The sequence below is a fragment of the Trachurus trachurus genome (genome assembly GCF_905171665.1).
Source record: "Trachurus trachurus genome assembly, chromosome: 18".
In the NCBI taxonomy this organism is placed as follows: Eukaryota; Metazoa; Chordata; class Actinopteri; order Carangiformes; family Carangidae; genus Trachurus; species Trachurus trachurus.
The window spans coordinates 3072415-3099636 of NC_139909.1; the positions used below are offsets into that span (position 1 = coordinate 3072415).

The window sequence follows — 27222 nt, forward strand, 5'->3', positions numbered from 1 at the left end:
ATTTTAGACTGAGAGAACTCATGGTGCAGAATGACCTGGATGACAGGAAGCAAGACTATCAGGACCTGAACATGGACACAGAGAAACTGATGGAGAGAACAAGTCATGCAGTTAAACACATTACAGATAAGGAAGGAAAAGTAAAGGATCAAATAGAAGAGATTAAACAGCAGCTACAGGACACAGAGAAACAAATGAATTAACCTTCACATTATCTGTTTGAACATCACTCAGATCAGATCTAACTAATCATCTGTAGCACTATAGTGATTGATTGATTGATTGATTGATTGATTGATTGATTGATTGATTGATTGATTGATTGATTGATTGATTGATTGATTGATTGATTGATTGATTGTATACTGGCTTTAGGTGTGTGTATTTACTCTTTGATTTATTTTTAACCAATGGTACAAAATCTCCTCGTTTCAATGACTTGTATTTGATTGATCCTTTAACATACTTCAGTTAGAAATGATGATGTTGTTTACGTGGATTTATCCTGTGTTTCCCCTTTCCCTGATTTCAAGTTAAATGGGACTGATGACTAAATGATATAATAAACATTATCTTCATCAGTGTACAAATCCAGTCTCTTCATGTCCTGTGTTATCAACATTTTGAACATATCAGTGTTAGTAGTAGTTTGGTTGTAGGATCTCGGTCCCTGCTGCAGCTACAGCAACACTAAGAGGTTCCTGTACAGACTCTATCCTACCAATTGGCTGTGAAATTATTTTTTAACCAGACTGAGGTCCAGGTGTCTTTGAGGTTGGACTGTCCCAGATCCTTCCCATTATAATCCACATAGTATCTGAATGAAAGCGGACCTGTTGTTCTACTCTTACAACTGCCAGCTAAACAAAATATTTACACCTATCTTTTACTCTGGTGTCTCCTTGTGGCCAAAGCTAGAAACAACAAGTGAAATCCAGCCCACTTTAAAGTCTTATCCTCATTTTAAATAAAACGTTTACATACATATTCAAAGCACTTTTAAAGAAGACTTGACCCACCTGATCTGTAGATTAATCATGTAGCCCTGTATGTCACTGCTGGCACTCAGTGTGAGCTGTTCTGTCAAACTGTAATAAATCAGGATGAGTGATGGACATAACCCACATACAAATACGTACATGTACACATACAAGACAAACTACTGCTTTGCTTGATTCTTTCAGTCTGATGGTTTCTTTTTTTTCTTTTTTTTTTACTTTAGTTTTTTTTTTTGTATACATTTTTGGGGGGCTTTTTTGCCTTTTTTAATGACAGGATAGTTGAGAGAGGGGTCGTCTGCACTATAGCCTCAACATGGGGTGGGTGCTCTACCAACTGAGCTAAACACCAACCCATTAGTTTAGTTTATTATTACAGGGCAGTGCACAATACTATTAATCAATTGTAGAACAATGAAGAGATGGTTGTACCAGATTTAGCCTCTAGGGCTAATTTCCAGCTATAGTCCCACATAAAACTCACAATACAAATCACACTAAAATACAGATCACAATAAAATACAGGAGGAGCCCAGGACATAGAACGACACATGTGAACACAAGAACAGCACAGAGGCAGCACACACACGGGCCGCACAAGTACACATGGACAACAGGGGAACAACATTGAAAACACAGACATACATCTCCTCATTCAGAGGAACACAAAACACCAAAAGGTGGGTCAGCAGCAGCTCCTGGCATAAATGCGAGACAGGTATGCACACAATCAAAGTTCCAGTTCCCCTGAACAAAGTGCTGGTTCTTCCGCCTGGTGCTCGCAATGTACATGATTAATTAAAGTGCTAGTTTTCTTGAATAAAGTGCTGTTTTTCCCATTTGAAATAAAGTGCAAAATGCTCATAGCAGCAAGGAGAGTAAAATAATAATAGTAATAGAAATGTTAGCAATTATAAAAACGCAAGAAATTCACATTGACTGGACATTATTTTGTCTTTTTTATTGTGTTCTCTACACAGGGTAAAGGCAGAGTGGAAGTTTGTCCAGACTCTACACAGAGAAAGTATTATATATTTTATTAAAAAAAATTTCATGTTACTGATTTTATAATGTGAGACTTAATGTACATATAAACAGCACACACAGTTTAAACAGCAGGTAAACACATTTTATTTTTATAATCATTTAAGCCTAATTATTTTATTTGATATAAATTCTAATTTCAAATGTAATTGAAATCGTCCATAGTTCAATAAACACAAAATGTAGCAAAGCATGTTTAAATCATAACATCATGTAGTGGAATACAAAAAAACAAAACAAGTCCACATTTTATATCATATATAAATATATGACATATTTCACAGATAAAGTAGAAACAAGACTAGACAGTGGAACCGCTCTCCGTAGCCTCATCGTTGTTGGCCTCACTCGTTGAGCCCTGAAAAACATTGTCAATGTCATTGTTGTTCATGTTCTGATCTCAACATTCAACCAATCAGTGGATGTGGTAGAATAAAGTGAAGCTGTGAGACGTTCAAGGACCAACTGAGGACAAACAGATCAGTGTGATGTGGAGAAGAATGAAGAAAATTAACCTGTTTGTTCTTGGTCTCCAGCTCCGTCTTCAGTCTCTGCAGGTCTTTCTGCTGATTTCCCACCTGACCAAAGATAATGTGGGACAGTTTTGATTTAATAATTAAAAAGGCAATATAATGTAACGACAATAATAGAAAATAGAGAAGTGATGAACTACAGATGAAGTAACAGCAGCTTAGAAGATGATAGAGATGCAGTTATTAGTCTGATTGATGAACAGATGAACCTGTTTGTTCTTGGTCTCCAGCTCCGTCTTCTGTCTCTGCAGTTCATCTTCTTGTTTCGTCTCCTCTTTCTGGAGTCCATCTTGTTTCTGTTTCAGCTAGGGGAAAGAGAACAGAGCGATTAACTGATTTTTTTTACATTAATCTCTGGAAAAACTCTGACCTTCTGTTGTTATCAGACATTAGGTTTGTAGTTTAAAGAGGAACTATGCAAGTGTGGTCGCTAACCCTCCTCTCCTTCAAGTGCATTTGTTTTCAACAAAGCCGGTGAGAAATTAATCCATGGATAAAATGTTACCATGTGTATATTTGTGTAGTTGTGCAGCCTGACTTGTCAGTGATGTAAACACATTAACACAGAAACAGAAGGAAACCTGGTTCAACTTCTGACTGGTGTTTATGTTATGCTATGTAAGAAACGTTTGTTAAATGTTTCCTGTTTTTTCATCTGTTGAGAGTGTTGATCAGATTGTGTCTCTCAGGACAATGGACAGATTTCCTTCTTCTCTCTAGAGACTCTTGAGCTTCACAGTTATTTCCTGTCTCAGTGTTGTATGAAGTAGATAAAGAGAGAGAAGAAGAGACAGCTCATTGATTTAGGTAGAAACGTGAACCTCTCTGATCTTCTCCTCCAGCTTCTTCTTCTCTTCCTGGAGCTGCTGCTCCAACTGGGAGGAAGGACAGAGAAGAAGAGAGATGATTGATTTGATTTAGTGAATGAAGACACAACATTTAGGTCTGTGTGGATTCTCATCTCAGTTTAGTTGTTGAACAGATGAACCTGTTTGTTCTTGGTCTCCAGCTCCGTCTTCTGTCTCTGCAGTTCATCTTCTTGTTTCTTCTTCTCTTTCTGGAGCTGCTGGAGTTCATCTTGTTTCTGTTTCAGCTGAGAGGAAAGAGAACAGAGCAGAGATGAGACGGAGAATTTATTCATTGCTTAGTCATGTGATAGAAAATATGAAGCAGCAGCGACAGAAGAAACAAGTTGATGCTTCTTTGCTCTGATGGTTTTGTTTCTTGAACCCAACAACATCTGAGGACCTGAGTTAGGCTTGGTGCCCCCCCAGATCTGTAACACACTGGGGGAAACCCTGATGTCAGAGAGAAAGAGTAGAGGAGACATAGAGTTACTAATGATCAGATGAACCACCTCTTTCTTCATCTTCTCCACTTCTCTCTCAGCTTCCTCCGTCTTCCTGTTGGTCTCAGCTTGGTTTGTCTTCAGCTGGGATTGAACAGAGACATGGACAGAGACTCAGTGTTGGACCAGCTTTGTCTTAAAGACATGAATGTGACACATGACTCAGTGGAGACACTCAGCTGTCTTCTCTTATTTTTACAAACAAGAAAATCACTGATTGAACAGATGAACCTGTTTGATCTTGGTCTCCAGCTGCTCTATGTGACTCTGCAGTCCCTCTATTTCTTTCTCCTTCTCTCCCTTGAACCGCTGGAATTCATCTTTTCTCTGATTCAGCTGAGAGGAAAGAGAGAAGAGCAAAGATGAGCTTGATAATTTATTTATGACTGAGGAGACAGTTAATAATGTTCCGATGAACCACCTCTTTCTTCATGTTCTCCACTTCTCTCTCAGCTTCCTCCTTCTTCCTGTTGGTCTCAGCTTGGTTTGTCTCCAGCTGGGATTGAACAGAGACATGGACAGAGACTCAGTGTTGGACCAGCTTTGTCTTAAAGACATGAATGTGACACATGACTCAGTGGAGACACTCAGCTGTCTTCTCTTATTGTTACAAACATGTGGACTGGAAGAAACTAAGAAAATCACTGATTGAACAGATGAACCTGTTTGTTCTTGGTCTCCAGCTCCGTCTTCTGTCTCTGCTGTTCATCTTCTTGTTTCTTGTTCTTTTCCTGGAGCTGATGGAGTTCATCTTGTTTCTGTTTCAGCAGAGAGGAAAGAGAACAGAATAGAGATGAGCTCGAGAATGTATTTATTACTGAGTCACATGATATAAAACATGAATCAGCAGTGACAGAATGAACAAGTTGTTGCTTCTTTGCCCTGATGGTTTTGTTTCTTGAACCCAACAACGTCTGAGGACATAAGTTAGGCCAACCGTTTTTTATGCTTTTTCTCAAACTCCATTATCAGAAAGACACAGAAGTGAATGGACAAACATCTAGTTTTATAAAATGTTGTAAAGAAAGTCTGGACACATTTCCACCTGGTTGTGTGGAGGATGTGCTATAAGGTGTTTGATTTAGATTGAATCCCTGTTCACGTCACAAGCTGTTAACCCTTCTCTTTTAGTTCCTCCCGTAACGTTATGTTGTTGAACAGATGAACCTCTTTGTTCTTGGTGTCCAGCTCCGTCTTCTGTCTCTGCTGTTCATCTTCTTGTTTCTTCTTCTCTTCCTGGAGCTGATGGAGTTCCTCCTCTACTTTCTTCTTCTCTTCCTGGAGCTGCTGGAGTTCATCTTGTTTCTGTTTCAGCTGAGAGGAACAAGACCAGAGTAAAGATGAGATTGATTAATCATTATTATAATTATTATTGTTGTTGTTGTTGTTGTTGTTGTTATTGAGTCACTTGATAGAAAACATGAAGCAGTGACATAAAGAAGAGAAAAAGAAGTCTGCTTCAGAGAAGTGAACAAAATACATGAGGTGCTGGAGAAAACAGTGTTGTTTAAAATGACACCATGTTGTTCAGCTACATAATCCTTCAAGTTAAAGGTGAAATGATGAACCTGTTTGTTCTCATCCTCCAGCTTCTTTTTCAGCTCCTCCTTCTCCACTTTGAGCTGATCCAGTTCAGTTTGGTTCTCCTTCAGTTTGGTTTCAGCCTCCTCCTTCTCCACTTTGAGCTGCTGCAGTTCAGTTTGGTTCTGTTCTAGTTTGGTTTCAGCCTCCTTCCTTGCCTGACGCTCCTCCTGCAGTTTCTGTCTGGAAATGATTTTCCACTAAAGGTGGAAGTAAAAGAGGACACAGACAAGAAGATGATGGACATTTCTCTTCAGAAGGGAAAGTAATAGATCATATCACATCCATGTATGGGGAAGTCTGATCAGATACTTATAGATGACAGTTTGTTTCAGCTCACTCTGTTCAGGGAAGATCTAAATTAGAAAAGCCAGTCATTTTGAAATGCCTTAAAGATAATTCATAAAAATAAGAATCCCCCCCAAAAAAGAGAGTGACCAGAGGAGGGGACATCGAAAGCACAGGGGATGGGGGGTACATGTTGTCCCCCTGACCATCATTCTAGGCTGCTGTTTTGCAATGAAGACCTGCTTATGCACAATATTTGATTTAGGTGATTGTTGATATGAATGATTTATATCAAAAGGGGGATACATAAAAAATCTCCTGCCTGGTTGTGTTACATCTTAAAGAATGTGGTCACCTGCAGTTTGGGGGCCTGCTGGGATGGCTACTGCCAGTAGATGTGATACAATACAGGGATAACGTCCCTACTTCTATTTTGATTGACATAATAAAATCATGTCAAAAGGGGGATTGTTACAATTGGACATGTTCTGGGACGTTACGTACTTTGTTTTTATACTTCAATGACGTCATGTATGTTTTGAGATATCATGTGTTCCAATTTAGTACTCGAACGCACATAACCTGATGTGTGTGAACATGAAGCCAGATATTGTGACTCTAGCCTGATAACCAAGGACATAATGTAACTGCTGAGTTCTCTTAGTCTGTCAGTTAGGTCTGTTGCATTAGATACACGCCTGAACAACAACACACACATCATGTTGCTTATCACATTCTGAGAACATCCAACCTCTGTACGGGGCAGGCCCAGCCCAAGAAGATAAATGTGACCCATTTCCTGAAATCTGGACTCACTCCTGACCGAGATCCTGCGAGAGCTCTGTCACTCTGAGTCTAGCGCTGATGTACTTTATCTGTGACCTGAGTAAACTCTACTACTTTTGTACGAAAGACTTCTCTGGTTTGTTCTTGGGCTTCCAATACAAAGAATCGGGACTAACACATGGTCCAACCCAACCCGAGTTATTAAATGTTTACGATCCAAACCCAGCACGTCCGGACCATGTTGTTCGGCCCAGCCCATTGAGAACTTGGACTGACCCAAGGAAAGAGCTGGAGCCTGTATAGGCTACAGTCTGTGGCCGGAGCAACACATTTATTTAGAAGAAGTTTAATCGCTGGTTAACTTATAAATGAATGTGTGCTCCAGATCCGCCTCTTTCCTTCTATTACTCTTTTAAACATTCTATATTTGTTCCATCTTTGCTCTGCATATTTGTTCAGAATTAAATAATCCCATATATAGATGCCTGTCTCAAATATTGACACTTATCTGCATCTGGACATACTGTATAGCCTATGTGCTGCTCTCATATCGAGAGTTGCTGTCGCTGTTACTGGATTGTTGATAGACATTATTATCAACTACAGGTCTTCTACCTGATGTGATTTTTGTGGTTTGGGCACAACTGAAAACCTGATTTTGGAAGTAGAAAATCTTCAGATGTCTCAACTCTTGCTCAGTCACACCTGGACCATGTTCACTTACTGGAGAGAGGTGAGACCTGGTTGAAGCAGCTGGACTGCTCTCCAACTGAGGCTGGAAGGAAATAAAATCAAATTTAATCAAACTTGTAAACAACCCTTCAAACACATAAAACATTTGCAATGACAACTAACCCTTATGTCAAATCAAAATTTAACATTACCAATGAGTGTTATTGGAGTTTTTGGATTTGTTTTTATACTTTGTTACTGTCACTGTTTCTAGTGACATTTGTAAATAACATTTTCCTCTCTTTTACCTGTTTCCCATTCTCCACTGTCTCCTCTGTCCTGAGCTTCTCTCTCTCTGTTTCTCCTCCATCACTTCCATCCCTCTGGTTTTTCTTGGTCTCTGTGTAAAAATAAACATTCCCAACTTTACTTTGATAGAAAAGTTTAAAACATAAACGCCTGACACTTTAGTGTCAGGCGTTTATTAAAGTTAAATTTAATTGACTTATTTTCACACATCACAGTGAACTTCTCTGTTCCCACCACTAACTCAGTCTTTCCAGTGAAGCTATTCACACTGAACCTGTGATGAAACCTGACATTGACAAACCACTGTAGTTCATTTGTGACTTACTGATGTTTTGTTTCATCTTCCACACATAAAAGACAAGTGAGAGAGTAATCATGATGGAAACAGCCAAAGTAACAGCCAATCCAGTGTTGACAGGAGAAGAACTGGACTGGACCTTAAAGAACTCATCTGAAATGAGACAACACACAATCAGACCAGATGGTGTTTGTGTAGAACTAGAACTCAGCAACTAGAACAGTGTTTAAATGTAGAGTTTTTTATTTTTATTTTTTTCACCTGAAACTTGAATGTGAGTGTCTCTGGTCTGGTTGATGGTCTTCTGTTGGACTCTACAGGTGAAGCTGTTGCTGTGTCTCTTCTCCACAGTCACTCTGCTGCTGACAGTATAGAGGACATCAGGACCTCTGACTGTCTCTGTAGGTCCAGCAGAGAGCAGCTTTCCCTCAGCGTCCAGCCACAGCAGCTCAGGCTCTGGATACCAGCCTTTAGACTCACACTGTAACACCACTCCCCCCTTGTCTTTGTCAGTCCCTGCTAAACTCATGACAGGTGACGAGGCAGCACCTGAAGACGGACAACAGGAACATTTCAGAAAAACCTACAAATTGAGAGTTTTTGTTCCTTCTGATTAAATTTTTCAGTAGTTTTAGAGATACAGACGTCCAAATTCTCACTCATCTCTGTAGGATTTTAGACTTCCTTGAAACTATTCTCAGGTCAGATTGTGTTGTATTCAGGCTACTTCAAAAATAGTCTTAAATCAGCTGTTACTATTCACTCTATTATCACAGCCATTAATACTGTTCTCAGGTCAGATGATGGTGCATAAACAACATTTTAAAATTTCACAGTTGATGGTAACGTGTATCTAGGGTGCAAGTTTAACCACTCTGATGTTTTGGGGGCTGTCTTTCTGATACTTAAACATTTTGTTCTGTAGTTTTTGAATATTATATTTCTACTTTTCTTTTAGCAGGCAGTAATTTGGCTTCAATCTGTTTTTAACATGTATCAGTTATGAGATTTTTAGGCCAATGAACATAGACATCTAACGTTTCAAAGTTTCATATTTTCAGTTCTAATGAGCTTCTCTTTCAAGTGATTCAGCTTTGCTCCAGAAATATCCTCCTCAGATGAAAATTGTTGCTGTTTACAGTAAATTCTTTGTTGGGTGTTTTTGTATCGTTTTCGACCATTCAGCTTTAAAATTTCACATTTTCATTATTATTTCTTTTTTTGTACCAAAAGTGTTTTTTCATCAATTTCAGGTCATTACACCTACAGCTCACAAGTTCTGCTTTAATGTTTGTTCGCTGCTGTTTCAGCTACTTTATCACAGCTTCAGATTTGAAATCATTGTTTGTCAACATAAATTGCAACTTACCAACATTAAGCTGAATAGAGTTGGATGTCAGTTCTGGAATGAAACATTTGTACGTTCCCTCATCAGTCAGTTTTACTTTGGAGAGTTTGAGTGATGCGTCTCCTATCTTCAGGTTGTCAGCGGACACTGATGTTCTGCCCTTGTAGGCTTGGTTCTGATCAGACAGGTCATCTCGTCCAAACCTCCACATGTGGACAAACCTGGGGAAGAGGTCAGCTCTCGACCATTCTACCATCTCATTAAGAAGATCTGTCTCAGTCTCCAAGTGGCATGGAAGAATGATGTCATTACCGAGCGTCGCCACTATCTTCTGAGGTTGACCAGTCATCTGAGATTCACCTGAAGAAGAAACATCAGTTTTATAAATTGTAGCCTACAGTGGTAGAACTTGACTTGGCTTTCTGAAATATGAATGAGGAATGGAAGAGATTTTAACGTGTGTTTCTGTTTAGTTTAATGCCGTAAACAATTCCATGAACTTTACCTATAACTTTAGCTAATCAGCACTTAAAGGTGAAAGGTGACTTTCTTTTTCTACGCTCTACAGCACTAGGTCCCCGAGTGCGACCAGACCTAGCTCTCCTCCTGCTAGCTGCGCTACACTGCAGTTACTGTAAACAGCAAAATAATGGTTACAAGATTTCAACATCATTTTATTCAATCCTGCTGTTTTCAGATTAACCATACAGGCCTAAACAAAAAGACAGAGCATTTATGGAGGATGTGACATGTAAAAAAAAAGAAAGAAAGAAAGAAAGAAGGAAAAAAACTGTGTTCAATGGTGAGAAACATCCTCTGATTTATAAAGGAAGAACAAAAACCATGAAAATATGTAATTATTTGCCTAACAACAAAGCAAGGTGTTCCACTCAGTTTACTGTAAATACAAAGGCTACCTGTACTTGTATAGCTTTTACCAGGACTTTTAGGGGAGGGACTCCAGACAGGGACTAGGTACAGCGGTGCATTTATGTTAAAAGTCTGTCTATGTTGAAAGTTGACTAGATAGATAGATAGATAGATAGATAGATAGATAGATAGATAGATAGATAGATAGATAGATAGATAGATAGATAGATAGATAGATAGATAGATAGATAGAGTTTGTTCTTTGTTGTGCTAGAGTTAACATAGAGTACGTAGTAGAGTTAATCATCTGTGCACCAAAGAGATAAGATAAGAGATCATTGTTGACCTGGTTGTGGCACCAAATATAATGTCAGGAAATGCAAATTCATCCTCTGGGGATCATTATAATGTCTGCTTCAGACTGAATGGAAATGTGGTGATATTTCAATCTAACCCTACAGTAACTTCCTCAGATAAAGACATGTAAGCAACTCTGAAATGATAACCCTTCCAAAAAATAAAAAATATATACAGTATATTGCACTGGTCTAAAACTATTATTAGAAAAAGAAAACCATGAGTCCCCTTTACTATCGCAACAGCTGCATACACACAGCAACAAGTTAATCATAAACCTATACAACCCCCCAACACACACACACACATATTTATAATAATCAGCCGTTATCTTTATAACCTTCCAGTGTCATACAAAGCATACAACCCCAATAAACACAATGACCTCTCACGTAAACTTTCAGTTTCAGTTATGTCTCCATCAGTGAGTCTGTGGCGCCCCCCACTGTGTCGTTTAACACAATGTGCATCAGACATTTATCTATGGAGACTGTAGTCACATTTCATGTTGATTCTGCAAAAACTTAAAAAATATTAAGCTGTTATTGTATCATTTGCAATTAACACATACCTCCATTGAAGTGTGTTAGAAGAAGAAACACAGCATGATGAAAAATCAGAGCGTTGGATTTAGCCAGTCGAGGTTTATGGCACAGTCTGTCCATCAGGTCAAGAGTCTGAAATATCAAAATAAATACCCCCCAAAAAATTCAGATAAATGTTTAAATCTATTCATATTGAGAAAGATATATTTCCAAAAAAATCAAGAAATTACATTTGTACTGCACTAAAACTAAATAGGCTGAAACGGAACGCTGACACATAGCATGCCGAAAGAAGATTTAAAATTGCAACAGGAACAATGATAATTTAAAGGATTTCCTACCTCACAGTGATTTCTCAGGCAGACGGCAAACTCTCAGATTCTTAAAGCTCAGAGATTCAACACTTTGACGCGCTAAAAAGCAACCGTTAATGTCTGTGTTAATGTTTTACACTAATAACAGGCTGCACTTTGATCCAGGAAACAATACCATGGCTGCAGTCAAACAAGCAGCACGGACTGCAGCAGCCCTGGACTTTGATTTGGCCCGGCCCAGTGAGATTCTGTCATGCCGGGGGGGATGTAGCAATAGCTGTAGTATTACTACTGTATTAGTGGTATCATCTAAGGTTGTATGTCTCTTTCATGTGAAGCGCTGGGTGTAATGACACATTAACATACTGTATATGCATCTCATTCTGTGTGACCCTTTTCATGTTGCATATATCCAACATATCTCACTCACACTTGTCTGCTCTCTCTTCTTCTGAACTCCCAGACAGGGGCACAATAAGCTCAAGTGAACCGACCCACAAGCTGCCCTGCACGGCCGTGTGGCTTTCATGGCCGGCGGCCTGTTGAGTTAAAACTACTGGCAACCAAACATGTTCCCATTAACTGGTGGTTGGTGGATTTTGGTGGCCCACTCCGCCCCTGCTCCCAGATGTGTATGGATCTGAATGGGCTCCTACATGTGAGTTCTCAACGGGCCGGTCCGGTCTTACCGACCCAATCGGACCCACCTTCTGGCCGAAAATTAATGCTTGTGTTGGGTCGCATTGGGTCTGGACTTCAGCACCTGTGTGTCAGGCTGTGTCTGTTTTTTATTTTTATCAATAAGGGGATAAACATTGCACACGAGCTCAGCCGTAGACCTCTGCAAGCAGAACTAAACAAACTTGGCTGTCAAGGTGACTGCATGGCGGCTGCTGGCCGTTCTGTGATTCTCCAGATCACACAGATGGCCAGTCCGCCTCTGCAAACAGGAGAAATTGCAACTGCTCTTGTTTTTGGAGTTCCAGTTCCACTGGTATCCAGCAGGGGGCAGAGTAGGACAACTTCATATCCACACTGTCTCAGACAAACAGCTGAAATGTTGGTTTAATATGATTATTAGAGGAGCTTCTTATGGTTGAGGGTTTTATCACCTGCAGATGTGTGTCTGTTAGGAGAAAATGCAGTTTCAACTTCGCATGGTTCTAATTCAATCTACCAAACTTTATTAGCATGGGGCCTTACTGTACATGCACATTAGTGTAGGCCAAAGAGCTTCAGTGATGCCTGGTAACCTGCAAAGTCAAAGGACAAAGCAAGGAGAACACTGTAAAAACTGAGCAGTGAAAGAGAGAGACAGCTCATTGCGAGTTATTTTTATGTGTGACATCAAAGTGACTTGTTGTGTAGCTGCACGTCTGTTGGTGAGCTGTACGTGAGCTGAAGCTGCTTCGACACCAAACGTGAAGAGGAAGAGGAAGTTGTCAGCTCAGTATATTTAACCTGAACGCAGTCGAGCGCTCAGACAGTCGAGGGGAAGGCGACATGGAGGCCAGAGCTCTCTGCATCAGACTGAGTGAGTTTCAAATTTATAATATGTCATAATAATAATATTTGAATATTTATCATGATATTTATCTGGCAACATTCCCTGTAGGTTATGAATTGAGTAGACATGCTTTCTCTCCTCTACAGTCTTGTCTGCATCGATACTGCTGGTCGGTGAGTACAAGAGTTTTAACCTCAACATCTAATCCACAACTACAACCTCCTCCTCCTCCACCAGAACAAAACTGCAAAGTCCACATTAACATACTGTATAAGTGCTGAGGACTTGATGACTTGACATTATACAGTTGAGGATCAAAAAAGTTCAAATCTTTGCAACTTTGCAACGCGTTTTAATGGCAGTGGATTGTGTGATTGTTTTGTGTTCATGTGCAGTTGATCTGAATTTTGTACTTATCGCTGTTCCCTGTTTGTCAGTCTCAGGTTCAGATGTTCGTATCGTCCCGTCCAGACTGCAGCTCTTTGAGTACGAGTCGATCTCATTCACCTGTCTGGGTTTAGATGTCTCACCTAAGTGGTGGGTCAAGAACATCAAGGTAAATATTTCAGCATGTCAGGAATCCACATCATTAGTGAACTGCACCAATAGAAATGCCGTGGTGTCAGACAGTGGAGAATACTGGTGTGAAGGGCCAAGAGGAGGGAGAAGCAACACTGTCAACATCACAGTCAGTGGTGAGTGGATTGTTGATGTTTTCAGCTGTGAAGCCACAGTCATGTTACACTGAGCTCCTCATTGTGTCTTTGAACATGTGGTGATGTTGTTCAGGTGGCTCTGTGATCCTGGAGAGTCCAGTCCTCCCTGTGAAGGAGGGAGAAGCTGTGGCTCTGAGCTGTAGAAGCAGGAAGAAGGTCTCCAACCTCACAGCTGGTTTCTTTAGAAATGGACTCTTCATTGGGAACAGCTCCACAGGAACCATGACTATTCAAAGTGTTTCCACAGCTCATGGCGGCCTCTACATGTGTAAAATCTCCGGAGTTGGAGAGTCACCACAGAGCCCGCTGACTGTCAGAGGTAATTATACGGAGGTCAATGCTGTGACTGGAAAAAACACACTTAAGACCACAACTCAAGAATTCAGCTACTCAAGTGCAAGGCCACTGGTTGATGGAGGTCAGTGCTTTTGATAGTAACTCTACTTTTTTTTTTTTTTTTTCAATTTTTGCTAATTTTTGTAAGTTTGAGCTTTCAATGCACTAGTTCCTGACACGTGTAATGTATGCTGTGGTCTGTAACTTTGAGGCAGATGAACTAGTAAATGATTTGTGTAGATGCTCCAACTGAGTCAGTTCAAACCCATGTGATGAAGTAAAAGAGTGAACTCTAAAATATCTTCACTTCAACTTCTAGACATTGACTCGCTGGAACCAGTTGCACGAGGAAAAGGTGAGTTGTCAGTCACTGATAAAGGAGATAATCCAAGCAGCTTCATCAATAATGAAGTCTGGATGAAGAGAAAATGTTACAATGTCAAGTCACTTTTGTCCCATTTCAATGAAAATCACCAACCCTAAAACTGAGGAATAACTCAAAATAGCAAAGATCAAAATGGTAGAATATCTTTGGACAACGAAGTGAGAAACATCTTCTCTTTTCTGCATCTCCTAAAGTTCCTCACAACTTTTACTACCTCCTGCTGTGGGTGGTTGTGGCTGTTGTGTTGGTTCTGCAGCTGCTGGTGATCGGACTGCTTCAATGGAAGAAACAACTACGTAAGTGAAGTTTTATTTTACTGTAATGGTCGTTTTCAATTGGAGTCCATTTGTTGTTGTTGTCACTGGTACGGCTTGCATCTTTTGTACGGCTACTACTTTAGTTTACTAACATAATTTCAATACTTCCGTACTTCGGAAGTAGCGCGTAGTGTCACATGCTCAGTAGTGTGAAACCATCCGTGCAAGACAGGAAAAACCTCACTAAGCCTCCACTGTGAAGTCAAAACATGTTATATTTCACAGATACTTAAAAAAATAATGTGTAATTTACATGATTATAAACATTTCTCTTTTGTACTCAGTTCTTCTAGAGATCCAACTGAGTGATCCAAAGGAGGACTTGTATGCATTGGTCAAAAAAGATAAGAAAAAGACAAGTGATAAAGGTGAGAAAACCAGAGGAGGACGGACAATTAGATTTTAGGTGAAGTGCTGTATGAGTCATGCATTTGCATTGAAAGTTCAGTGTGTGAGAACCAGCGTGTTTGAAGAGTCTCATCATCTCAGTGTCTCACCTACTGTTTTAATTTAGTCCCTGCAGACGCTGCTGATAATTTGAGCGTCTGTCTCGAGACAAACCACAGCAGAAAACCACCGACAGAAAGAGGTGAGAGGCCCTGAACCTCTGCAGCTGTTGTAATGTCAACCTCTCACATGAGGTCAAAACCAGCGTGTATTGATATGATGCTGACGTGAACGTGGTCTCTGTGTCTCTATTTCAGATGAAGATGAGCCTCAGTGTTTTTCCTCCTCTTTCTCTGATGACAACCGCTCAAACTCCCCAGGTTATTTTTATACCAAACTTTAACCAGAACATTTGAGATTGTACTTGTCCTTGTGTCTTAATGACAGAAGCTGGAAGTGTCGATATCATCTACCTCCAAAGTGCACAGGGTTTTGGAGAAAGTCCATACATTCAGGATTTTGTTGCTTGGCGACATCTAGTGCTAACAGAGAGTATTTGTTTCAACATCGTATATTTCAGGAGATGTTTAGAAAATCACTTGTGTGGTTCAGGTTGGAGAATTTATTTTCCCACCTCAGCACTACATTAATAGTTCATGGTTGTCATCAGATTTACAGTATTTATGAAAAATGTCTTTTGGTCTGTGTTGGTTTTGGTTTCCATCAAGAACATGATAAGGAAAATGGTTTTGTTTCCTAAACAGAAGTCATCTATGATCCTGTAGCTCCACCCCAAGCAGACGAGGTGTGCGAGTATTCATCCATCTAGTAGGTATGATTGCCCTTGTATTCATTTATAATGTTTGTACATGAATAAATAAAGCGATAAAGCCGATTAAAACTAATTTCTTTTTTTTGTATTTGTCTTTCAGATCACTGAGAACAGACTGAAGGAGTTGGACAACTGTTCTACGCTTCCTTGAAAAAACAAAGTTAAATGTTTAGCGTTTAGTATTGGAGTTACTTTTCAAGCCAGTAATTGTAATAGGAAATTGATGCAATATTAAATTCACAGTCTTGAGCATTTTTAAAAACACGCAAAAGTTACAATGTCTTTTATTCCAATTTGCATTGTGGATATTTTTGTCGACATAAAATTTCAAAGAATGTGATGAAGATCATGACCTCTTCACCTCTGATGTTTCACTTTGTCTCTAAACTTCTTGTATGTTTATATCATAATAAAGAATGTAATTTGTTCTTTTTCTCTGATGTATGTTTATGGCTTTAAAACTACATAAAACCCCCCAAATATCATTATTTATCAATAAGAAAAGAAGAATTTCTGTGAAGGAGTAGATCCATAGAGAGAAAATGTATTATAAATGTTGCCTCTGTCCCTAGTGGGTTACAAAGTTTAAATGTCATTAGATACATCTTTTAGAACATAAGAACTCTCCACTGCCCCCTACTGTAAAATAGCAAACATGTCAAGTGCATCATACTGTCCACACCTGAGCTGGTAGGTTTATTGATTATTATAAAGTGAACATGTGACCCCCCCCCCAAAAAAAAAAGAAAAAAAAAAGAGGAGAACACAAATCCAGATGTGCACACATGGAAACTTTAATGTACATTGTCAGACATGGTGCACTTCGAACACATGTTGAACTATACAAAAATAAAAGCATTTCCGGGCACAGCTGGTTATTTTATCATTTGACAATTTCTTAGTTATGTTCAGCTTTTTTGTTCTGACAACAAACCTTTGACATGAAAACATGCGATTGATACAGCAGGACATGAGGATTAAAATTAGATTGGATACTAAAGTTTCAACTGAATCTTAATCAGTTTAAGTGGCAATGTGCATCTGGATGATTATGGTTCTGCTTCAGAAATAAGTATGTTTCATCCCAGAAATCTCTTCATCTGAAAGGGAGATATGTATAAAAATAAGTGAATTTTTCAAGACCGTCACCACTTTTATCCAGAAATGTTCAAAGTGTCATATTTTTAATCTTAAATCACAGCTGGTTAGCATCAAATACTGCTTTGCTCTTTAGCATCTGACTTTTTCTTAGTTCCTTTCAATCTTTTTGTTCTGAGGTGAACTGATCACCAAATGTGCAGTTTATAGGCCAGGATACTGAGAAAACAGTATTTTGATGGTCTCCAACAAAAGCATCAAAAGTACCTCACTGAACACAGGCATTGATACATGTGTTTGTTAATAAATAGAAACCCAGATGGTACATTGGGGTTACTGACGGTGGCAGTCTCCTGAGGAGGCTGAACAGGCCTCCTACCGTTCTCTGTCTGTGCTTCTCTGCTGTGGTTTGTCTCAGTTCAGACGTTCAAACTCTCACCAGCGTCAGCAGCGTCTAAAACAACAGACCACAGAGACATTAGAGTCGACGGCTTCAGCTGCCAATCCTCAGTGGTCGACCGAGATGATGAATATATGGCTGTGTCTCATGAAAATAGCTCCATGAGAATAAAGATGTGTTTCTGTACCTGACATCATGTTAAAGATTAAAAATTTGACGAGTACATACAGCAAATCCTCTGAAACATGAAATTGAAATTTGAGATAATGGACAGATTGAAGGCAGGCAGCAGGTCAACAGGCTATACTTTCTTTTTAAAATTCAGTCCTTATATATGACTAAACATTTGTTTGCCTGAAGAAGGTCATGCAACCAAAACATCACTAAATTAAATATTTGTGCAAATTGGATTCTTCGTTTCCTATACTGTATAAATTTGGATCAGCTGGTCCCATTCTGACGCACCTCTAGAAACATGTGCGAAGACGTCCTTCACCTAAAAATTCAGTCCTAAAAAAGTAATAATAATAGATAATAATAAATATTTAATAAAATGATAAATGATAATAATAATAAATCAATGTTCATTTGAGACATTATTTTATTGATGTCTTTGAGCAAACCGATGTAAAGAAAAGTTGATAATATTGACAGCAACAGAAAAATACTTTATATCATTGACATACAATAAATATTACAGGGGGCAAGTAGCTATTTTATACCTTAGTGTTTGGTAACATGGAAAAATGCCACCAGCAGCATCAGGGCAACAGCTGAGACGGTGAGGACGATCCATCGCAGTGTGTAGATGGTTGGGAAGTCACTGGAGACAAGTTTTTCATGAGCTGATGGACATATGATGGAAACTGAATGTGATGTAACTTTACACATGACAATTGGTATGAAACGTCTTGATATTATAAAGGTGAAAAACATTTACTGCGCAAATATCTGATAATATTAAAAGCACACTGAACTCTCGAAACTCTCAGTTTTAAAATCCTGATCTAGATCCTGTCCAGAAATTTAAAATATGCCAAATTTTTCCGACACTGATGGCATATATAATTATGCATAGCTTTTGAGATTCATTCAAACATTTTATGGTCTACTGACATGTTTTCTTTATCTTGTATAGCCTACAGTATATACATCTTCGTGGATTGTATCATATTTCTACAATATAAGCACATTTATATGGGGTAAACATAGCATGTATAAATATGTGTACATTTACAGGGAAATCTGGACAGTATTCTAATTTTAGTGGTTTGTTTTTCCACCTTGCATTTTATTTTTGATTTCAACTTTGGAGCACAAATATAGTCGACATTGGCAACAGTTTAAAAAAGTAAAAGGGTATGTCGTATTTTTATTTATTTTTTACCTTCGTTAATGAGTCAAACTGTTGTAATAAATACTGTCTCATTATCTCTATCAAAGAAGTGTAATAATAATTACTTATTACAAATATTGGATGTATATATATTTCCCATAACCATGAGTTACGGTATTAAGAGGTACGATAATGTATAGATCCATCGCAATATATTTTGTGTATTTTTGTTTGTTTAGTAACTGGTTATAGTCTCACCTGTGACAGTCAGTCTGCTCTCTGGTGACTCTCCAGCTCCCTGGATGCTGCACTTGTACAGTCCTTCATCAGACTTGGAGACGTTCATCCTCACCTCCATGGCAGCACTGTTGGTCATTGATGTTCCATCTTTGTAGAAAACAGCTTTCAGGTGGCTGGAAGTCGTCTTGTTTCTGCAGCGCAGAGTCACAGTATCTCCCTCCATCACAGGAAGAGCAGGACTCTCCAGGATCACTGAGCCACCTGAACAACATGTTGAAGAAGAGGAAAGTTTGATGAGTTAGTCTCAATAGAAAACTGGAGAGAATTTATGCCGGTGATGGATTAAGAAAACCGATTGCATGGTTTCAATTTCATCTTGATAATTAATGAGTCCAATATTACTTAACATTTAATTCTAGTATTATTCCAATTTCAAGAGGGGTCCTTACAAATAAGAAGTAACAATTTCCCCTCTCATTTTGCACTGTTCTGCAAATCTGCACAACTACCAACCAACCTACCTATATAACCCAAACCCAATACCATACAACTTTACAGACCCTAACCTAAACCATATACTGAATAAAACTTGTAGATTTGTGATATTTACAGCATCAGTGGATTGTTACCCATTGTTTTTTTTTTCCAAGACAAAAACTGAGTAACGTTCACCGTAGATCTGTAGTGGCTTAAAAAAAAAAAAAACGAACGTACTAATGATGGTGATGTTGATGCTGTTGCTTCTCTCTCCTCTGTCAGTCTCACACCAGTATTCTCCACTGTCTGATGGATAAGTTCCAGCAGCTATGCAGGATGACCCTGATGATGAGCTCTTCATGACGCATATTGGAGTAAATTTCCCTTTGTCTCTGGTCCCTCTTAACTGAGCAGAACCATTAGTTCCCTCACAATGAAAAGATATAGACTCATGTTCAAAGAACTGCAGATGGTCTGGAGTGATACGAAGAGAAGCTGCACCTGAAATTTCACAAAAAAAAAACACATTTTATTTTGATATCCATCGCAAGGGGAACTAAATTTAAATGGATCAATATTGACCTTGTAATTTACTATACTGCACTGCAAAAACTCAAAATCTTTCCAAGAATATTTGTCTTATTTCTTGTCAAAATGTCTAATTTCTAGTCAAAACTAATCTCTTTCCACTTAAAGCAAGACTCATCACGTAAAAATGTACTTGTTTTTACATAATTTTCACTTGTTTCAAACTAATTTTCACTTGAAATAAGTAGAAAAATCTGCGAGTAAAAGGAAGTTTTTTGTGCTTGTAATAAGAAAGAAAAACTTGCTCCCTGTCAGATTTTGCTACTTATTTTAAGTGAAAATAGGCTTGAAATAAGTAAAAATGTCTTAAAAACAAGCTACTTTTTAATGTGATGAGTCTTATTTTAGGTATAATGAGATTTGTTTTGACTAGAAATGACATTTTGACTAGAAATAAGACAAATATTCTTGGTAAGATCTTGAGTTTTTGCAGTGTGATATATATACTTTGCAAGACTTGTTCTGGTATTTACAAGAAATAGTTGCATTGAATCTTTTTATCAAATTCCAAAGTCAAATTTGTCATCAGGTCAATTTGCGAAAAAATAAAAATCTCATCCTATAAAACAGGTTTAGGTCAAAATTCTTCCAAAAAAGCTGTTCCTCACCACTTTCCTGAGCATAAAGACTCTGAACTCGTGTCTCCAGCAGAAGAAATTCAAGCATCACTGGAGAAACAAAGGAGCAATGTTGTAAATCTGCAACAGATGCTTTGATAAGCAGCAACATCTAAAAGTGAGGACAGAAAGAGAAGAAATGTGACACTGAGTACTCACACAGTCTGAAGCAGAGAGCTGTGACCTCCATGTTGTCTTGCTGCAGACTGAGCGTTGAGCTGAAATACAACTGAAGTAGAACGTACGTGACAACTTCCTCTTCCTGTGGAGGTTATTTCTGATGCTGCTGCAGAAGGGGGGCAGGGGCTCAGAGGCTGAGGTGGGCTCTCAGTCGGAGATACAACAACACTGTCTAGGAGGATCAACCATCTGGTTGGTTCAACGATCCCTATCACAGACCCCAGTTGTTTTAACCAGGCGTTAAACCAAACCAAATAACCTTATTGTTATGTAAATCCTGAAAATGGGATCTAGAGACAAAAGAGTCCATAAACCATCAGTAACCAGAAAGTTTCCTCTGTCCACCTGGCAGTCCAGTGCGGCTCATTATTCACTTCCACAGCAGGAAGGAAGGATGGGATGGTGAGTGGGATTTTCTCTCCAAACCATACATTTAAATGTATTTCTTGTTTAATATGAACCACTTTATCTGACATAAATACATGATTTTTTTATTGGTAATTGGTACAACAAAAGACCACCTGACATTATCCACTTCTCCTGGGTTACTAAAACAAAATTAATTAACAACATTTTATTGTTTATGATAATTGTGATTGCAGCTGTTTAATCTTACAATAATAATCAGTAACCTAGCAACAGGGTCAATGGTCAAAGTTCAGTTGCTCAGGTACTCAGGAATAAAACTGAGCTTTAGATATCATGTTTGTGTTTAAAACTGAACTGATGAATTGACACTTCAGACTGATTAGTGAGAACTTCACATGAATTACAAACAAATTACAATACTAGACATTTCATTTCCTTTGCGTTTTCCTTATTGATTTAATTTGCGCAATCCTGGTTCTGATTCGTCTGCTTTGTGTGTGGTTGCACTCCCACAATAATACACAAGTAAAATAGCTTGTAAAAACACACTTTTGGCTGAACTGGATGGTTTGGAAGTTAAACATGATTTGCGATTAGCAAAAATTCCCAAAGTTTCTTCAGCTGATAAACTGGAGCAGTTTATGATTATGTGTCAGTAAATGATTTATGGACTTTGTCTCTGTCGTCAATTGAAATGAGCAGCGCAACAAGCAACAGGTACGTGGTGTTTTACTTCTATTTCAAAGGGTTATCTCTCTGTAGAATAAAAGTGTATCAAATTGTACATTTGTGTACAATTTGATACACTTTTATTATTGTATGTGTGAATATTTTGTGATTTTGGCAAGAATCAATTTTATAAATACCAGATCTAACATCTAGTTCAGTGATTCCCAAACTGTGGGCTGCGGCCCACCAGGGGGTCACGAAGGTATTTCAAGTGGGCTGTCAAATCATTTTCAAAATGGTATGATTGTTGTTAAAAAAAATCTAATTAAGTGTAGAGAGGTCATGGTAGGGCTCTCCACCTCATTTGTCTTCTACAATTAGTGAGTCAGTGACCGTGGCGTTTCCCCTGTCAGTCCTGAATGTTTATTATTAATGATAATTAAAAAAAATGCATTGGGAACGCATTGTTTGGAACAACTGCTTTTGGTGTGGTGTATTTGTCAGGAGTGTACTGAGGCTCCTGTGGTGGATTAAAACTCAAGTATTGTAATACAATTTAAATTGTAACATTGGGAGCTCTGTTTAACTAGATCTTTAGGTCTGCAGCCAAAACTAACCAACGTATCTTCTCTTTTTAGGACAATCTGAATTAATTGGTCCAATTCAGCCAATAGAGACAGAAATTGGTGGTGACAGCGTTTTGCCGCCTGACCTCGCACCTGCCGAGGATGTAGTGGAGTGGATGACGTCTAACTCAGAGACGATGAATGGTCTGAGGGATGAAAGTGACAGACGAGAAACAGAGCAAGAGACAGTGAAAATGGAGGATGACAAAAAGGTGAAAAGGAAAAGAATGAAAAATCATGTGTTTTCAGTCAAAATAAAAAATATAAGGAAATGAACATCTGAAGAAATAATGATATGAAACACTTAGAAACCAGGTCTGGGCTTCCCAAGAGATGGATGACTTCATAAAGATAGTTATTTCTGTTAAATATTCAGTAAAACAAAATATTGAATTTCTCCATTACCACATTACAAACTGACTCAAGTTTCAATTAAAGAACCAGAGATCTGAGCAGGAGAGGAGGGAGGAAGAGGAAGAAAAGAAGAAAAAGAAGGAAGCTGACAAGAGAGTGGAGTCTATGAGAGAGCAACTGAAGAACAAGAAGAAACAGGTTTGTCTCCAAGTTACTAATACCACAGACTGATTACAGTTTGTTCTTCAGCGTCTCACTAACAGTCAGTTTGTTCAGGTCAGTGGTTAAAATCCAGAGTCCCCCATTTGGGGGACTTGAAGACATGCAGAACAATAACAGAGCCCCCACTGCACTGATTATGAAAGAATATGGTCATATTATATGTCGAATTAAACAGCAGAAGCTGGGCTACAACGTGTAAAAACCATGTTTATATGACCCAAACACTACTCAAACAAACAACTAGACATCAAACTTCATGAAGCACCTCTGTGTGGACCCAGTCGCCACATTTCTGCCTCGTATACAACTGGACATTATGCAAAACACATCAGCGACCTACGAGCCTGCTACAAACAGTGGGGCGTTACGTAGCAACCGCGGCTAACACAGCAGCTAGCAGCAGCAGCTAGCAGCAGCAGCTAGCAGCAGCACGGCAGAGGGAGAAGACAACAACCAGCAAAGTCGAGCAAAAACAGACACTGCGTGGCCAAAACATGGTCGTACATTTGCTCTTACCTTTGCTGTTTTGCCGTGAAAAGGTTGTGTTATGGGTAAATCCACAATATTTCCAGTTGAACTCTGCCTAGTGTTTACATCTGAATCAGCCGGACCGCAATCCGACGGCTCTAGGACCTGGGGAAGCCTGCACGGAGCCTGCACGGAGCCTGACGGAGCGCACACAACCCCACGTTGGCCTGCACGTGGATCTGCTGATCTGATTGGTTCATGGCTGTCACATGGCTGCCAGTGCGGCCAATCACATCGATCTGGGTCTAGAATCTCAGAATGAGCTGCCAATCAAGTCTTGAATCGACCAATCCGCTGCAGAGATAGAGGCTGAAAGCCAAACCCACCCAGAAGCTGCTCTGAGTGCAGCAGGACGCAGAGACACTGAATCCACTATGTTAGTTATTTACAATCGGTTCCAGTAGATTTATTTTCAGTTAGTTTATCCAAATTCTGTGAAAATAAAGATTAAACAATAGTTTATAGTAGCAGGTGGTTCCAAGCTGTGCCAAAAATGGACATTTTGGAAAGTTCGCCTGGATATTTTGTAGTAAAATCTCAATAATTTTGTCCTGCTTCAATTAATCAGAATCAACCACTGCAGAGACAATGTTCACATGTTGTACAATGATTTTATAGAGAGTTTGAGCTTCATTAGCATTATTCTAAAGGGCACTCATCAAAAATATGATTTTTTTTAGGCGAATATTAATTTTATTTTATTTTTTCTGTGTGTCATCTTCATTTACTCTTCACCAGTAACAGATATACTGAAATTTACACATCTCAGCAATTCCTAATTTTTTTCCCTTTACTATGACACCAAAAGTATTCAAATAGACCTTGTGGTTGCAGAGATATACTCATTTTATTATGGATATGCAATTTTCGAGAAAAGGCCTAAAAAATGAAGATGTCTGTCATCTGGTCTTCATCTTCTCTCTCCTCCCAGATTATAAAGAAACAAGCTGAGCTGCAGCAGCTCAGTGAAGACAATCAGAGGACGGAGGACGAGCTGAAGGAGCTGAAGGAAAAGCTGAAAATCAAGAACTCAGAGGTTTATTTCTTCATATTAATCCATATTGGTCTAGTTGGTTTTCTTCATCTCACCTCCACTCAGTGACATGTCATGGTCATCATGTCTCTCTCCTCCCTCACAGTTGGAGACGATCAGAGACACAACCACTTGGTCTCCCTTGACTCCTCTGGTAAGTGCTGATGTTATGAACACAGTGATAAACTGTGATGTTCTGACCCGATGCTGCATTTGTTTCTATATGAGTCATTGGACAGTGAGTTCAGTCACATGTTCTTCATATTTCTCAGAGTCCATCTAAAGAACAACAGAAGAAGAAGGAGGAGGAAGCTGAGCAGGAAGTAGGAAGACTGAAGGTGGAGCTGAAGACCAAGGAGACCGAACTTCAGACCAAGAACAAGGAGGTTCAGATTTGTGTCTTTTACACAAGCAACTCATGTTTTTGTTCAATTTCTCTTTTTAAAAATGAAGACAGTGATTTTAAAAGCCCCACTCCTGATGCTGGCAGGACTCTGCAGTCTGAATTCTGGATGTTGTTGGGTGCAAGAAACAAAACTATCCAACAATACAATCCTCTGTCTCGTTTTTTACTACCAATATCCAAAATAATGAAATGGTTTTCCAGCTCATCTTTTCTCTTTCCTCTCAGGTAGAAGAGAATGAAGATGAACTCCAGCAGCTCCAGGAAGAGGAGCTGAGTCAAGAATACGAACTGCAGAGACAGATGAAGGAGGTAGAAACCAAGATCAAACTGGTTCATCTTTTCAATAAGTGATTTTCAAAACTTAGAGAAGACAGCTGAGTGTCTCCACTGAGTCATGTGTCACATGTATGTCTTTGAAGGGATATTCCAACATTTTATGTCAAATTGGCCCATTGCCATAATCCCTATTTTAGTCTCGGGTGTAGGTTTGTTTGTCGGTGTGAGCTATTTTTAGATCGGCAGGGCAGAGACGCTATTTTTTTCGAGGTAAATGCAAAGCCGATGTTGTGCCGAAAAGAGACTGCTTGCCAAAAAACTGCCTCCGACGGGAACGCGCATCAGCAGCATTGCATAAATTTACCTCAAAAACAACTCTGCCAATAGAAAAACAGCTTGCACCAATTATTAAAGGTAACAAACCTACTGCTATGATGACTATAGGGATTATGATAATGCTTCTCTTCAATCCCAGCTGGAGACAAGCCAAACTGAGACCAACAGGAAGAAGGAGGAAGCTGAGAGACAAGTGGAGAAGCTGAAGAAACAGATGGAGTCCATGAAACAGAAGGTTCATCTGATTATTATTAACTCTCTGTCTCCTCTACTCTTTCTCTCTGTACTTTACTTTACTTTATTGTTTTATTGTACGTGGACAGTCCCAATTAATCAACTGCATTAAATACAGTAAAAAGGGCAGCTTTAGCCAGCATGGCTAATATCTTCTCCATATCACACTGATCTGTTTGTCCTCAACTGGTCCTTGAATGTCTCACATTTAAAGAAATGTAATGCAAATTAGATACATAACTGCATCTCTATCTCATCTCATCTCTACCATCTTCTAAGCTGCTGTTACTTCATCTGTAGTTCATCAGTTCCCTAAGACTCAGTTCATTATGGTTTCTACATCAACATCATTTATCTTCTTATCATCTAAAATTATTTGCAGCATCTGTAATATATAAACCGGATAAGAATAACACTCATATTGTAACATATTATTGTTTATTAAATGCTGAAATAATAAATTTGTCCCACATTATCTTTGGTCAGATTGAAGAACAGCATAGACAGATAAAGGAGCTGGAGACGAAGAACAAACAGGTTTTTCAGGATTTTTGTGTTTTCTAATATCTGCTTAAATACTTGTTGTTTCTTCATTGAACTACAAAACCTGTTATCAAAGCCAATGTGTAATAACAACAGAACACCACTAGGTGTCTCCACTGAGTCATGTGTCACATTCATGTCTTTAAGACAAAGCTGGTCCAACACTGAGTCTCTGTCCATGTCTCTGTTCAATCCCAGCTGGAGACAAACCAAGCTGAGACCAACAGGAAGAAGGAGGAAGCTGAGAGACAAGTGGAGAAGATGAAGAAAAAGGTGGAAGAGAAGGTTCATCTGATCATTATTAACTCTCTGTCTCCTCTACTCCTTCTCTCTGTATCTTCATGTAACTCTGCATTAACCGCTTTTATGTTCTCAAACTTTACGTTCACAGATAAGAGATAAAGACGGTATAGTCCTTGTGAAAACAACGCTTGATCAGAATGAAGGTGATAACATCAAATCTTTTGACTCAAAATGTCTGGATACAACGGAAGAAGAGACTGATGTGACTAAGACAATTGAAAGACAGGAATCTTCCGTTTAGTGTTGATGGAAAAGGAACAACAACATGGACAGAAATTGAAAATTAGACATGAAGCATGTCATGGGGAGAGAAACTGTAGGAAAATATAGGATAATATTGAAGAAGTGGAAGTGATGACGTTGAAGTTTTCTTTCCAGGAATCTATTCAGCTGTTTGTACATGTGTGGATGAGATCTGTTAATAAACTTCAGAAATATTATTGATTGCATTAGACTTTGCATGATCTGTTTAGTTGATGTTCCAGTCAATTCATGTAAACTGTTGATTGATTAGGCTGAAATGTTTTAACTGAAAACTACAATATAGAATTGTTGAGCAGGTCAGGTGTGAAGTTTTCCACTGACAAAATATGTTTTATTGATATTTTCTAGTTTT

General features: G+C 38.9%; 3 protein-coding genes across 5 annotated transcripts in view; 2 read left to right on the top strand and 1 right to left on the bottom strand.

Moving 5' to 3' along the window:
* LOC311001543 (butyrophilin subfamily 3 member A2-like) overlaps positions 1–27222 on the top strand; it is a gene marked incomplete at its 3' end in the record, with an annotated part of 45217 nt that overhangs the window by 3245 nt on the left and 14750 nt on the right. The gene's annotated exons all lie outside the window — the stretch shown is intronic.
* LOC311001337 (butyrophilin subfamily 3 member A2-like) overlaps positions 3233–27222 on the bottom strand; it is a 207195-nt gene continuing 183205 nt past the window's right edge. For all 3 annotated transcript variants that reach the window (XM_083992398.1, XM_083992396.1, XM_083992397.1), the window contains one exon: positions 3233–3417. The gene's annotated coding sequence lies outside the window, so the exon portion shown is untranslated. The remainder of the gene's footprint in view (positions 3418–27222) is intronic.
* On the top strand, positions 12795–16193 carry LOC311001457 (uncharacterized protein; the record flags this gene model as incomplete). Its single annotated transcript, XM_083992546.1, has 11 exons — positions 12795–12825; positions 12945–12971; positions 13236–13493; positions 13588–13932; positions 14170–14205; positions 14430–14531; positions 14837–14920; positions 15067–15141; positions 15257–15319; positions 15704–15771; positions 15872–16193. The coding sequence occupies 10 exons, from the start codon at positions 12795–12797 to the stop codon at positions 15766–15768; spliced, it is 1086 nt and encodes a 361-aa protein (XP_083848672.1). The 3' UTR covers positions 15769–15771; positions 15872–16193.